Source organism: Girardinichthys multiradiatus, chromosome 9 (assembly GCF_021462225.1).
Source record: "Girardinichthys multiradiatus isolate DD_20200921_A chromosome 9, DD_fGirMul_XY1, whole genome shotgun sequence".
Lineage (NCBI taxonomy): Eukaryota > Metazoa > Chordata > Actinopteri > Cyprinodontiformes > Goodeidae > Girardinichthys > Girardinichthys multiradiatus.
In genome coordinates this window covers 14,888,008-14,903,484 of record NC_061802.1, presented here as the reverse complement: position 1 = coordinate 14,903,484, position 15,477 = coordinate 14,888,008, and the positions used below count along the sequence as shown (strand labels likewise).

Below are 15,477 nucleotides of genomic sequence, written 5' to 3'. Positions count from 1 at the left end.
AGGCTTGAGATGGTAGTTTTCAAAAGTTAGAATAACACCCTCGGGTTCTTACCAGTTTATTTTAAGCACACACCAAAAACAATTGTCTGTGACAAACTTCTGTGTTCTTGAATAATATATGTTTGAATCATTTTTCTCCCAAATTTTGTTGGTGCAATCGAAATGGACAACTCAGCAAATTGGCCATTTTGCTTTAAATTGATAATCATAGTGAACGGTATAGTGATATCTGCATGGCAAAATTTTATGCTTGAAATAAATGTGTTATTATGGAGTAAAGACGAAAATTCAATCTGGGAGACTCACCCCACCTCCAGCTTCACCCAATGGCTTCTCCGTGTGTCTCTGCGCCAACCAATCAGCTTCAAGTCTGCAATAATCCTCAGCCAATGATCCTTCAAGGCTCCGCATTTAAAGGCTCCCATTCATGGATCTCTCTGCTGTCAGTCGAGCTTTGACCCTCCTCCACCCCATCACCTCCATTGGATTTCAGTTCCATTACCATCAGGCCTTCTCTCCATCACCAGAACCAGATCCGGGGGAAGACAATTCTAATTCCAATCCTAAGACGTTCATCAGTTCATGCATTATCAGCATTCATGTCTTCCTCTGGGGTCTGAGCGCCAAACACATAAACATCCACTGTGTAACTTCTCTAATCGCATTTTGTGTTTCTTATTGTGAGTCTCTACAGGATTGAAATAAAATCGAATTACTTTTACCAAGTATTTTTTTGCATTCCTTTTTGTTGCCATGCAGGTGCAGTAAAATCGTTATTTATTACTTTTCCTGTACAAGGTCTCAGCTAAAATATGATTATAACATGCAGCAAAGGAAAGTAGTGTAAAGCAGTTAGGGATTCTGTGACTCTTTCATACTGCAGTTGCTCTCAACAGTGAATGAAAATTATTGACATGAGTACTGAAGAAATGTTGCCACAAATTGAGCTCGACCCTGCAGCAATTCAATCGATTTCTCGGCACGTTTGCAATGTAATGCAATGCAGACGTGCACAGCGCCTCCCACCGAACAAGATGGGTAGCTCGGTCAGCAGGGAGCTGAGGAAGAGCGGCTGCTGACGTCACTCTGCTGCACCCGTCGCTCGGAATGCTTTTTCGTTTTCATGTTCTGGGCAGTACTTTGCGGGCAGACCATGAAAAAAAAAAGCAATGTCTGCTTTGTTTTCTTTTTGATTATGGCATAAAATGTGCAGTCGTGAAGAAGAAAATGCAAATGCAAATAGGATGATTGATTACTAATTTTATTTATGGGTCAAATAATGCAGCCACATTCTTAAAATGAAAAAGCATTTCTGGAAATGCTTTTTCATTTTCAAATTTTACATTTCAAATTGAATTTTGGTATCTATTTGCTGGGGCATATTTTGAAAAATAAATCTCAAATGTCTTTTTCTTTTTCATTTTAATTTATTGAAGGAATGAGCAGTCTTGAAGAAGAAAATGCAAATGCAAATATGATGTTTGATTACTAATTTTATTTATGAATCAAACAATGCAGCCACATTCTTAAAATGACAAAGCATTTCTGAAAATGCTTTTTCATTTGAAATATGGTAACGATTTGCTTCCATCATTTATTCCCTTTAATTCTAAAAGAATGTAAATAAGGGAAAACTTTGTGAATGGATTTTTTTGTTTTTGTTTTTGTAAAATAGCATTATCATTACAGGAAATCATAGGTACCTCATCATGTTCCCTTGTAGACTCATTGATTGTAACTCTGGCATTCCATACTGCTATTCATTTACTGGAAATATCTCTTTTATAAAAGCAGTTTCCGTGGACCTCTGGCCCTGATAACACCCTCGTCACCCACTTGTCAGAAGCCATAAGCTCTGCACGGAATTAATTCCATGTCAGTGCCATTGCTGCTAGCGATCTAGAGAAACAATCATCTCTTGGTCTGTCCTAAAGACACTTTCAACCTCCAAATAGAAAACTATGGAAACCCGCTGTTCACTGGATCTCAGTAAACAAGGACTAGACTGATGCATAACTAAAAAATGTACTAAGAAATCTATGCTCTTACTGGAAACAATTTGCAGTGAGTTTATATAAAAAACTGACATTAAAATTTTTTATTAGATAGAGCCAAGACCATTGCAGTGAAGGTCATTCATTTAACAAACCCCATCAGTACAGCATGTCGAAACATAGAGAGTAAGAGGTGTAAGGCTGTGTTCTGAATTTATAAAAGTATAACACATACATTTTTATTTGGGTTGTATTTTAAATGCATTGCATTACATTGCAAACGTGCTGAGAAATTGATTAAATTGCAGCAGGGCCGAGCTCAATTTGTGGCAGTGGCAGGCAGAACTGGTAGTTCCGGTGTCAGGCTGTGGCAGTTCCGCCACAGCCTGCCATCGAAGCTGCCACCGGAACTGCCACAGCCTGCCGCAGGGTGGCAGGGGATTCCGTGAGGATACCAGAAGGTGCCAGACAGGCCGTAAAAGCTTGCCAATGCGGTTGCCGCAAATGGGTTGTCATTATTGTTATAGCCTGTTACCTTTACATAATGATTTCGTTATTGATTATTATTTAATAAACAGCGTTAGACCCATAATATAAGGTGATTGTATTTACTTGACATGGAAAATAAATAGCACTATGTGTATGTGTGACATGTTGAAAGGATGACGAAGATTTATTGCACAAACAGCCGGTTTATTATAGAGCACGAGCAGCTATTCTGATTTGTCACTCACAGAAAAATATAAATAAATGCTTAAAAACACGCTGGATGTCCCAGGCAATGAGGATGCCACCGGAACTGCCAGTTCTGCCTGCCACTGCCACAAATTGAGCTCGGCTCTGCAGCAATTCAATCAATTTCTCGGCACGTTTGCAATGTAATGCAATGCAGACGTGCACAGCGCCTCCCACCGAACAAGATGGGTAGCTTGGTCAGCAGGGAGCTGAGGAAGAGCGGCTGCTGACGTCACTCTGCTGCGCCCGCAGCTCGGAATGCTTTTTCGTTTTCGAGTTCTGGGCAGTACTTTGCGGGCAGACCACGAAAACGAAAAAGCCAAAGTCTTGGGTTGTATTTAAATTGCTATAATGATCCTTTGAAAATAAATATTTTGTTGAGCTACCAATACTTTTTAAATAAAATTTCAGAAAGACACATTCAAATGCACCTGTCCAGGGTGTAACCCGCCTCTCGCCCATAGGCTGCTGGAAATAGGCACCAGCTCCCCCGCGACCCACTATGGAATAAGCGGTAGAAAATGACTGACTGACTGACATTCAAATGCATTGCTTTCTATCAGATTTGGTTTGTTTAATCCCATTGGACTCAGACTATTTCATCATGTCAGAAGAAAAGCTTGAGATTCAGTCAACAGCAGTTTACCAATTAAGGTCAAATTGAACAGCTCTATTATTGAGTCACTTCAAAAAATACAGAAAATGTTTCTATCCATAATGGAAGATCTGAAGTGACAGAAGAATTACATGCTTCATTTAGTTGTTCATTTTTCTACTCTATTTACCTTTTACAGAAATTGTACAGATGTGGAGGTAACCCTAGATGGATTGCCATCGACAAGACAAGACAATGAGAAAATGACAAGTCACTGCAGAATCTGTAATTATCGTAGCATACATATTTGCGGTCTGTGACAGGAAGCTGGTCTATCCACACACACTGACATTTTCGCTACTGCCAATTTTAAACTTAGACACTAAATTATCATCATAACAATGAGTCAGTTGATACTGTGTTATTGAACCTCTTGTCAACTGGAATTCCACCAAATCTGTTGCAACAGACTGAAAGCACAATGAATGCTTCATCCACTTTAGTTATAGTAACACTTGACAGCCTCTCCATTGAATGTGCCATGCTAGGGTACATTTAAATGGCTCATAGTCAATGGGGTTTTGACACAATTTGTTGTTCAAAATTAAGCTTTATCCCTTGTTTAACATCTATCCACCCGTTGTCTATGAATGCTTGTCTGTGCAGGGTCGCAGGTGAGCTGGTGCCTATCTCAGCCGCTCATTCAGCAAGACGTGGGGTAGACCGTAGACAGGTCATCAGTCTATCACAGGGCAACACAAAGACACACAGGACAAACAACCAAGCACACACACAATCATACTTAAGGGCAATTTAAAGTAATCAGTTAATCTAATAGTCATGTCACTGTGGGAGGACTGTTTCTGGAGAGAATGCACGCTTATACGGGGATAAATGCAAACTCCATTCAGAAATTAAACCCATGCAGAATCTGAACCAAGGAACTTCTTGCTACAAGGCAACAGTGATTTCAATCACACAGTAAACTGTTCAATAAGAGGGGGATATTTTCTTAGCATTTAACTATGGAGGAAGAACAAGTTCTAAAGAGTCACTCAGACAACAATTTACAGAATCCTGAAGTAGTGGTATCCAAACATTTTGCTGCATGGCTCGATTTAATTTACTGCTGCACCACAAATGGTTTTTTTTGTGTTGTTTTTTTATTTATTAACAATACAAAACATACTTTGTTTTGATTTATTTTTGTTTCATCTAAATTTTAATGAAATCGAGTAAATTATTTTGCAGAAAGCGGATCTCTAAACCACTGAAGAGTAAGAGGCCTGACATATTTACCTTATTTAAAGAAAGTTTCTTAATTGTTTTAGGTAAATTATTTTCTATTTTGTTGGTCTAGAAATTTTTTTTTATCTATGTGGAGCAAAAAGATTGGCTTATTGGTCACTCTTTTGTTGAAAAAGACTGTAGTAAGCCAAGTTTAAATACAGATGAATCCAAGTCTGCTTTTACAGTGCCTTGCGAAAGTACTTGGCCCCCTTGAACTGGTCAACCTCTTGCCACATTTCAGGCTTCAAACATAAAGATATAAAATTCAAATTTTTTGTGAAGAATCAACAAGTGGGACACAATCGTGAAGTGGAATGAAATTTATTGGATGTGTCAAACGTATTTAACAAATGAAAAACTGAAAAGTGGGGCGTGCAATATTATTCGGCCCCTTTACTTTCGGTGCAGCAAACTCACTCCAGAAGTTCAGTGAGGATCTCTGAATGATTCAATGTTGTCCCAAATGACTGATGATGATAAATAGAATCCACCTGTGTGTAATCAAGTCTCCATATAAATGCACCTGCTCTGTGATAGTCTCAGGGTTCTGTTCAAAGTGCAGAGAGCATCATGAAGACCAAGGAACACATCAGGCAGGTCCGAGATACTGTTGTGGAGAAGTTTAAAGCTGGATTTGGATTTGGACCACTGTAAATCTACCAAGACCCAGCCGTCCCTCTAAACTTTCATCTCGAACAAGGAGTAGACTGATCAGAGATGCAGCCAAGAGGCACATCACTCTGGATGAACTGCAGAAATCTACAGCTAAAGTGGGAGAGTCTGTCCATAGGGCAACAATCAGTCGTACACTGCATAACTCTGGCCTTTATGGAAGAGTGGCAAGAAGAAAGCCATTTCTCAAAAATATCCATAAAAAGTCTTGTTTAAAGTTTGCCACAAGCCACCTGGGAGACACATCAAACATGTGGAAGAAGGTGCTCTGGTCAGATGAAACCAAAATTGAACTGTTTGGCCACAATGCAAAACAAGATGTTTGGCGTAAAAGCAACACAGCTCATCACCCTGAACACACCATCCCCACTGTCACCACATGGTGGTGGCAGCATCATGGTTTGGGCCTGCTTTTCGTCAGCAGGGAGAGGGAAGCTGGTAAAAATTGATGGGAAGATTGATGGGGCCAAATACAGGACCATTCTGGAAGAAAATCTGTTGGAGTCTGCAAGAGACCTGAGACTGGGACGGAGATTTATCTTCCAACAAGAAAATAATCCAGAACATAAAGCCAAATCTACAATGGAATGGTTCACAAATAAACGTATCCGGGTTTTGAAATGGCCAAGTAAAAGTACAGACCTGAATCCAATCGAGAATCTGTGGAAAGAGCTGAAGACTGCTGTTCATGAGCGCTCTCTATCCAACCTCACTGAGCTCGAGCTGTTTTGCAAGGAAGACTGGGCAAGAATTTCAGTCTCTCGATGTGCAAAACTGATAGAGACATACCCCAAGTGACTTGCAGCTGTAATTGCAGCAAAGGGTGGCGCTACAAAGTATTAACGCAAGGGGGCCGAATAATATTGTACACCCCACCTTTCAGTTTTTTATTTGTTAAACAAGTTTGACTCATCCAATGAATTTCATTCCACTTCTTTCCACTTTCATTCCAAATGTGGCAAGAGTTTGAAAAGTTTAAGGGGGCCGAATACTTTCGCAAGTCACTGTAGGTAAAATCACTTAGTGTTTGTGGTCCATGTATTTCTGAAATTAAAATCAAAGCCAAAAACATGATTCATAAAAAGATAAAAACTTGTGATGCACATAGCATTGTCTATTTTAGGAAGATTTTAATTAGTCAGCGGAACTCTTTCCCTTTTCAAAATGTAAACACGTCTCCACCTGCATCAGTGCTGGTGGGGAAAATTTGTTTCATTCTTGAAAATCATTCCAAGGCCAGAAAAGGCACCGGGGCTGCCGACTGAAGTGAAGGACACTGTATCCTGTACTAAGGGGAATCAATTGCTCTACTTAGTAAATTAAATTCCTATTTTCTGTTCTCATAATATTGGAAAGTATAACCAATCTGAGCTCCAAAGGTACTATCCGAGGAGATTGAAGGACTGCATTATTATTTTCCTATGGCTTACAGCTTATTAGCTCACAGTCATACAGTGCCTTGCTAAAGTATTCATACACAATTAATTTTGTTCACATTACAACCACAGACTTAATTTATTTCTGGTGGTTTTATATGTTAGACCATCACAAAGCTACATTGATTTTTCTTTACAAATACAAATCTCAAACAAAATGCCATACATTTGTATTTACTCTGATAAGCCTAAATAAATTTAAATGCAAGTAATTGCCTTCAAGATTAAAATTCAATCTCAGATCAGATTTTTCAAAGAGAAATAGTTTACAAAAAGCATTTTGTAGACCAAAAAATAAACCAAACAAGGTTGGTGAAGAAGTTGTAAAGAAGTTCAAAGGAGGATTAGACAAGTATTAAGCCACTCATGCAGCATCTTTAATAAATCACCAAAAAATAAAAGAGTATGGTACAACTGTAAAGCTCACAAGCTCATGGTAACTCCGAAAGAGTTGCAAAGATCCACAGCTCAGGTGGAAGAATCTGATAATAGATCAAACCCTAACCTTAACCCTCCTCATTGTACTCAACAAATCTGTCCTTTGTTGAAAAGTGGCCTGAAGAAACCCAAGTTGAAAGAAATTCCTGAGAACTCTCAGTCCACCACAAGCCATGCAGAGAACAGAGCAAACACATATAGGAAGGTCCTCTAGTCAGATGAGCCCAGAATACAACATTTTGATCTAAACGCAAAACTCTGTGTGTGGCAAAACATTAACGCTGAACATCATTCAGAAAAATGGTAGTGGCAATACCATGTTGGGGGAATGCCATTCTTCAATAGATACAGGGAAGCTGGACAGAGTAAATGTGGTGCAATCCTAGATTAAAACCTGTGAATGGCTAAGAAAGACCAGTGAACGATCGGAATCCACCCCAAAAAACTCTGCATTCTCCAAAGTAGGACACTGACCCTAAACATACAACCAGAGCTACAACTGAATGGTTTATATCAAACCTGTGTTAAACTGGCTCTTTCAGAGTTCAAACCTAAATCCAACTGAGAAAGAAACCTTAATGGGACCAGATGCTTTCCATCCAATCTGACTAAGCTTGAGCTATTTTGCTAAACTAAATTGGGCACACTTTTCAGTCTCTAGCTGGAAAGCTGGTCATGCCCCAAAAGACTGACAGCTGTGTTTGCAGTGAAAAGAGGTACAAAAAGTACTGACTTGGACAGGCTGAATACAAAGCCTGGCCACACTTTCCAGATATTCATCAGTAAAAAAAATAAATACAATAATCCGTGAGTTGTTTTCTTTCAACTTCACAACTATATACCACTTTGTATTGGTCAACTAAAATCCCAATAACAACTTTGTGGTTGTTACATGACAAAATGTGAGAAAGCTCAACCGTAGAAATACTTTAGGGTGATTTAAGTCTACATGAGATACCAAAATACATTTGACTGTTACAAGAAATATTAATGAGTTCATAAAGTTCTTGCACATTTATTTGATTACCATTAAGTAAATGCTCAGTATCTATTATTCTTCCAAGCAAATCTAAGCTTGTTTTGTGTTTTAGTATAAGGAGTCTCAATTTTTATTTTAATGTAATGTAAACTGCCATGGCTAGTGGATCAAGACATTTTATTTTTTTTCTCTTAGTTGCTGTTGTTGAATGTTTGTTGTTGGCTTCCCTGATAGCAGCCAAATAAATCTTTAATGTGTCGCTGCACCGACAGCAAAATGTCTTGTGATGTATTGACTCCCGAGTCTTCCTAAAGTTAATTTGGGAATTGCATTAAAACTTTCAGCATATTTCATAGATCACAACACAGTTAAACATGTAAATGCACCAAGTCTTATTTTGATCCATTACATATTTATTTTAATTACACATACTTTAAGACTTAGATTTTATTTTTCAAACTTAAATATGAAATATGAATTTCTGCAGATCTATACTCTAAATGGTTTATCAAGCATTGCAGTGCATTCTGGTATTGTGTTCCTTAATTGCTTCTCTCTTCTTTCTTCTCTGTTCTTTTCATTGCTTTTTCATTGCAGCTGTATGCCCATTTATTCCATCCCATTTCTTAATCTGTTTTAAATGTGCTTTCTCATCTAAAGCATGCACAATTCAATGGCAAAGTAATAAGCAGGAAATAGAGAATTCAACAGACAACATGAAATGACAGGTGTTGTGAAATCATTCCTTAGTAGCCCAACCTCTCCACAAACATGCCTGTATATAATTGAAACACAAATCAGTCCATAATTACAAGAGACGTCTCCTTACATCAAATGAAGTCAATGTAATCGCCAGTGGACTGACAGGGGAGAAGAGAGGCGAAAACAAAGGAGATGAGGCGTAATGTAAAAGTTATGGCCCATGAAGAAGAAGAGAAGTGCTGACATTTTGACTAATATGCTACTATGTCCTGATATGGCTCCACTGCACCCAAGAAATTATAGGACAATAACTTCTCACAAGCAGAGTTGATTTCACAATATTGCAAGCTCCTAAATTAAATAAAACACTTTTCTTCATTTTACACCAAGTTCTCTGTTTTGTGGGTATCAGGTTCAAGAAAATTTGTCTAATTCAGCCCCATGCTATAAGTATGAACAAAATGGCCAATCAGAAATTTATATTAACTGCTTCAACTGTGTGTTTTTCAATGTAGCAAAGTGCATTTGCTTGGCAAGAGCACGTGGGGCCAGCTAGTTGAACCCACAGTTAAAAGAAAAAAAGAACAATGAACGAATAGTTTTTTTTTTAAACCCCATTACGTCTGACATAAAGTTGGATTTTCCGCAATCAATGTGGAAGTAATACCATTGACTGCGACTGTGGTTGTTATTCACTGCTTTTGAACTCATTGAATCCATCTGTTTCATTATTGCACTTAATCAGACCTTAAAAATATATATATATTTTTAAACTTCTTTCACTCAGAGAATTTGCAATAAAATCACATCTTTTCTAGAGTTTTACATTGGACCGCTGCAATTTAGAGAAAAACCCTTCTAAGCTTTTAAATCCGCCCTTAATGCCATGCAAGCAAATGACACATTATTAGTTAAAAAAAATCTCCATTCCCCTTTTGACTACAACCCCAAGAAGATTTATAATTTGTTAATAAAATATATTAGAATGAGATATTTCCCTGGGCTCTACCGGTGAAAAGACCCACCAGCAGGTGGGGATAAAGTCTCCCCTATTGGTACTCCAATTCCTCTGGATCTCTACTTAATCCTTGACTCCCTCTCCCCTACCCCCTGACGGTAAAGGCCAAATGAGCACTGGAGAATACTTACGAGCAGGGGAGAGCAATTGGTTTGAAATCATTGGGCAAGGAAAGGAGGGTGGTAGAAGAAAAAGGGTGTGAGAGAAAAGAGAAAAAAATGTGAGAAAAACATGAAAATAATGCCAAAGATAGGCTAGATTAAATGTATTTTTTAATTAACTTTTTGTTAACCCGGGTTAATAACCACACATTTGCTGGTTTTATTTATTTTAACCTATCTATACTATGTATGTGTTATTAGGTTTCTGTTCTTCTGGGTAAAATATGAGGGGAGTGCTCCTGATTGGGAGTATTTACTCTTTGCCAAAGTTTAATAGTCAGGTTATGTTCAGAATTTCAAATGTATAGTGGTGATGGTATATTAACTATTCTTATTGTATGTACAACAACCACAACAGTGCTGAAAATCAAAACATTCATCTCCGTTTTACACCAAGTCAAGTTCTTGCTGGATTGCAGGAGGGCTGGTGCCTATGTCCATCAGTCACACTGGGAGAGTAGCAGGGTACACCCAGGACAAATGGCCAGTTTATCACAGTACAACATAGAGGCACACAGTACAAACAACCATGAAAACACACATGCACACCCAAGGGTAATTTAGCATAGCCAATTAAACTAACATGCAAGCTTCTGGACTGTGGGAGGAGAAAACCCACTCTCTCTACACTGCTCCTTATCGAGATTCAAACCTGGGGCCTTCTTGCTACTAGCAACTGCTCTGCAGGCCTAAATTAAAAAATTAAAAACAGACAAAAAAAACAAACAAAAAAAAAACCTATAAATTATACCTTAACCCAACTACTTTTTCTTTCTGGAATCATGAGTCTAATCTGCCACCACATAGAAAAAACAACCTGTGATCTCTTCATTTGTCAACATCCTGGATTGCTTTCTAATGGATGATGGTGTTAAAGGTGCAAGACATTTAAAGACTTAAAAGGTGTGGGGTTTTTTTAAAGCAGCGGAAAGCAAATGAAAATGTGGGAATGTGAACTTTTCAATTTGACGAGATGATATTAACCCTTTTCATTTTAACTTCAAATGCAGTTTGCTATAATTAGCCTGAGTTATCTCACATTGTTCACAGAAAACTCAAAATGCCAGAGTAAACTAAGAGTACAAGACATCTGTAGACTTTGGAGGCTTGCATTTCCACTTATTTGCTTATAGAGGTCATAAAAGGAAAACAGCATTCTTAGGAAGGCTTTGAGCTTGGCTTTCCATACAAAAGTAATGACAAAATATGTCTGAACGTCTGTTATGTAAATCAGTTAATCTTGTGCATCTATTTAACTAATGTATTCTAATATGTGTCAGCTTTTCATGCTCTGCCTGAGGTGCAAAATGAGAAAGCAAGGAGGGGGCAACAAGCAAAAAGTATAAAGCCATTCTAAAAAATAAAAAGAGGACACCAGCCAAGATGGAAGAGGGCAAGAAATGATGGATGTAGGGAAGCAAACAGAGCTACATTCTCTTTCTTTGCCTGGCATTGTTGCCCCTGTCAGCTGCTAAATGCCAGTGTCATTCAAGCCTCTTGTTCAGCTGGCAACAGTCCTCCTACTGCACAGTGGGCGACACCCTCATCACAGATCATTGAAACACTTACCTTCCACAAAGAGCCAAGTAGAGACACTCAGGAATTCCAAGCCAGTCAGGTTCAATCAACATGCACAGCATCCACTGATGAAAATTGTTGGTGGGTAAACACCACACTGCAACTTTGGTTTAATAAGAAAATAATCTCCTGGTTTGGGCTAATTCTAAATGACAAGCATTTCCAGGGAAGGGGATTTCAGCAGGTCTGAGAAATTTCTTAACCTTTGCTGGACATACAAAAGAATCAAAGCGATGTAGCGATTTCTTTACTAAATGTTTTTGTATACATACACACACCAACAAACAATTTTGCCCTTTCAGATACAGTATGCAATGTGTGTAGGTCACACTGCCTGACACAATAATTGCTGAACCACCAGCCTAAAAGGATTGAATCAGTCTGGGTGTCAACGTTGATGTTGAAACACCATAGATGTATCTCCAGAGAAGAAAAAAAAAAAAAAAACGAGAGGGAAAAACACTTGTGTTAACAATCCTATAATATTTGAATGCTCAGAAGTACATTTGCAGTAGAGATGAACAGATCAGGCTTTTTTAATGGTCATATTTTCTTTGAGATCTGACCTGCAGATTACATTTTTAATGACTAGAAAACATAAAGGATAGGAAAATGTGGAGAAGTCTTTTTGATAGAGGTAGTAGATTTAAGCCCTGCAGAAAATGAGAGATATTAAGATTATTCCCGCCTGTAACCTTGACCTGATTTTTTTTTTTTTTTTATTTAGAAGGTATAGCAAAAGACTGTTTCCCTTAATTTTATGAGTAGGAAATTAAATATGTTTTTTAATTATCTGGCATGCTGATCACTGATTAGAGTCAATCAAGGAAAAAATTGTCAACTGATTGGCGCATTTCCAATTTACAGTTTATGACGTTTGTTTTGTGTCTGTTGTGATGTATCGCTTCTGTTCACATTGGACAAGGTTTAAGATGTTAAAATACGTATTTGTTATGTTAATAACAGCAATCTGGAATTGATATTTTATGCTCAAAATACACTCCTTTTGGAAATTGTTTTGTATTATTTACTCAAACAAAATAGATAATTATACAATATTTAATATTTTGGGTTTACACATAAACTTTGTTTCAAACTGCTCTGGTATAAACAAAAAACACCATAATACATTGAATAAAGCTTTCAAACAATACTCCACTGTGACACAACCACCACACACTTCTAAAGGCAGTCGGTCCACCCACTGTCACACATCAACAGCCCCAGTCAGATATCTGTAATGTCCCAATGCTTTGCTCAAACCCTCCTGTGGTATCTCCACTTTGAGTTTCCACTGATATAGAATCATATTGTATCATACTCCAAACATATGTCTTTGCTACCTACTAAAAAGGAGGCGAGCAGCCTCACCGAAAGGAGCTTGGATCTATGTGAATGCACGCAGAGCTTTCATTTGTATGCAAAACTCCACTGAGTAATCTTCTCGGTCCCTCATCCCTCTGTTTGCCACCTACTAAATCTGCATCTTTTGTGGTGAGAAGAAAAGCATAGAGTCATCTCTTTCCTATCCTTTGCTGAACAGCTCTATTTTTCTTCAAGGCAAGGCTACAAAAGCAGCCAAAGTAACTGCAGTCCCTCTATATGTTTGTTCTTTTTTGGATTCAGACTGAGATTTCACAAAATGGGTTTTCATTTAAAGCAGTTTAGATCTGTGAACTCTCACTCTTACCTGTATATTTTGTACTTGGTGGTGAATCCCTGCTGGTAGCGCTCAGTGAAATCAACAAACTCCTGCGAGTTGTGAAAAGGACCTTTTTCCGACAGGAGCCAGCCCAGGGGTCCATTTGAGCCGCTGAAGCCAGCGCCGGCAGAGTCTGTGGCACTGGCCCCTACTGACAACCAGCTCAGTAGCAGGCTTAATGTCAACCACTTCCATAGAAACATGAGGGCCGTCAGTCTAGTGGAGGTGCACGGGCCACTCATGGTGCTTCCCCCAGCCCCAGTGACTCTTCATTCTCCTTGCACTCCAAATGAGTCCTGTTGGTAGAAGGACAAAAAGGAAGAGTGAGATCACACCAGGAAAGATAGACAATAAGTACTTTTGGAATTTAGCTTAGGATATAGGAGTGTCAAAAACAAATCCCTGGCAAATAACCGCTTTTAACTGACAATTTAATGACAATCCATCTATCGCAGAATATTATTGTGCACTTATGTCTAAAATATTTTCATTTACAATTAATTTTTATACTTCCATTATTGGGTCATTACCTTATTCTGCAAGTCTTTTGATCCGTGACTGGTCGGAATAAGTCTCCGCAAAATCCCCTCATAGGACCATGAAGTTCGGTTCTGAGAGCATATACTGAGGGACATCGGAGAAAGTATGTTTGGTGAGAAAAAAATGACTGCGCAAGTATAACTAAACTGAATGAAACCCAATCTCCTCTTCCCTTAAAAAAACGTTATATTTCCAGCGGAGAACCTTTGAAGATACTCAGCAGGAAGGCTTCTGTAAGTCCTCTCCAAGTGAGTTGCAGCGGACGTGATGTCTAAAGAGACTCGGCACTTCCAGGTGTACTAATTATTTTAACCCATCTCCCTAATGAACAAACGAGCAAAGTCCACTGAAGCAGGGTAAGCAGCCGTCCTCTAACTCATGTCGCTTTTGATTGGAGACAGTAGCGCTCGGGCGCACGGAGAACCGCCGATGATTCTGACGATGACTGAGCTCCCCAGCGCGCGGGATGTGTGAATGGCATCTAGGGCGCGCTCTTCCTCCCTGCTATACCCATACCGCTGCAATTTAATTTATTCCAGCAACGAGAATATTCCAGGTTGGCTGGGACGTAACTGGAGGAAGTGAGAGTAGGAGGCGTTCAGAAGTGGGGGAGGAGGGCGGCAGGCGGAATGCGAGGATGGTCAGTTGATGGTAATCTGGGTGCTTCGTTTTAGAAAACCGATGGAGGGCACCTGCAGTCTGCATTATTACGCCTTAAATAAAATATGGAAAAAAAAATCTCGTCCACCCTGATTTCATCTAAAATGATAAAAGGAAAATTAGAACACTTAAAACACCTTATTAGACTAAATTAAACTCTGAATTAAAGCAGTTTTGTTTTTGTTTTTTTTTGAGAAATGTAATTTATGACAAGGAAATAATTGGTAATCACAGTGGAATATGGTTTATTAAAACATACAAAGAAGACTAGATTAAGTGCAGGTTGTTAACATTGATTGTATCTTATATATGATCCAGCGAAATTTAAATTAGCTGAACAGCGTCCTTAATAAAGGCGATTATCTCAATTTTCACAAGGAAGATAAAGTAGGATGACCACAGTGTATTCAATCCACTACAGCCTTGGGTTATTCTCGTTATATTATTTGCCCTGGTCCTCCCTCCGCCCTGTATGCTCCAGAATAATCATCACTTTTACCATCAGCAAACTTAATTAGAAATGCTTTATATGAGCGCCTGTGCGACGAACAGCGAGCGTGGATCAGAGGCAGAGAGCAGGCGAACCGAGGAAAGGATATGTGCTGCCTTTCAGCTTCTCCGCAGACGTTCAAAGGGAGGTTTTATACAGGGATTGGATTAGAGAAATGAACACCATTGAGTCTCTAGATTCACCAGCTTCTAAACCCAAAGAGAGGCTGAAATCCCGTGGCGCAGCGACTTGCAAAATCTGAAGTGAAGGAATGAGTTGATTTGTCACGGTTTCATCATCATGTCCTGGGATTGGGTGCCTTTTTCCACTGACCCTGACTCGCAGCAATGAGGACTTGTGAAGGACAACTGCATTATTAGAACATACAGTCTCTGGCCTCCTGAATAAAGATATTTTTATTCTTCCTTACATTTATACTGCATTGCTGATTGACCAGGTCTTGTTTGTCTGCAAACACAACCTTTAC

At 38.9% G+C, this 15,477-nt stretch overlaps 1 protein-coding gene across 1 annotated transcript in view; it reads right to left on the bottom strand.

The window, feature by feature from the left end:
* Window positions 1-14,431, bottom strand: part of brinp3a.1 (bone morphogenetic protein/retinoic acid inducible neural-specific 3a, tandem duplicate 1) — a 113,268-nt gene extending 98,837 nt beyond the window's left edge. Inside the window, exons 1-2 of the mRNA XM_047375760.1 lie at window positions 13,831-14,431; window positions 13,289-13,596 (exon numbers count right to left, since the gene is read on the bottom strand). Of these exons, the coding sequence (XP_047231716.1) occupies window positions 13,289-13,542 (254 nt within the window). The 5' untranslated portion in view covers window positions 13,543-13,596; window positions 13,831-14,431. The remainder of the gene's footprint in view (window positions 1-13,288; window positions 13,597-13,830) is intronic.
* Between the last annotated feature and the right edge of the window lie 1,046 nt (window positions 14,432-15,477).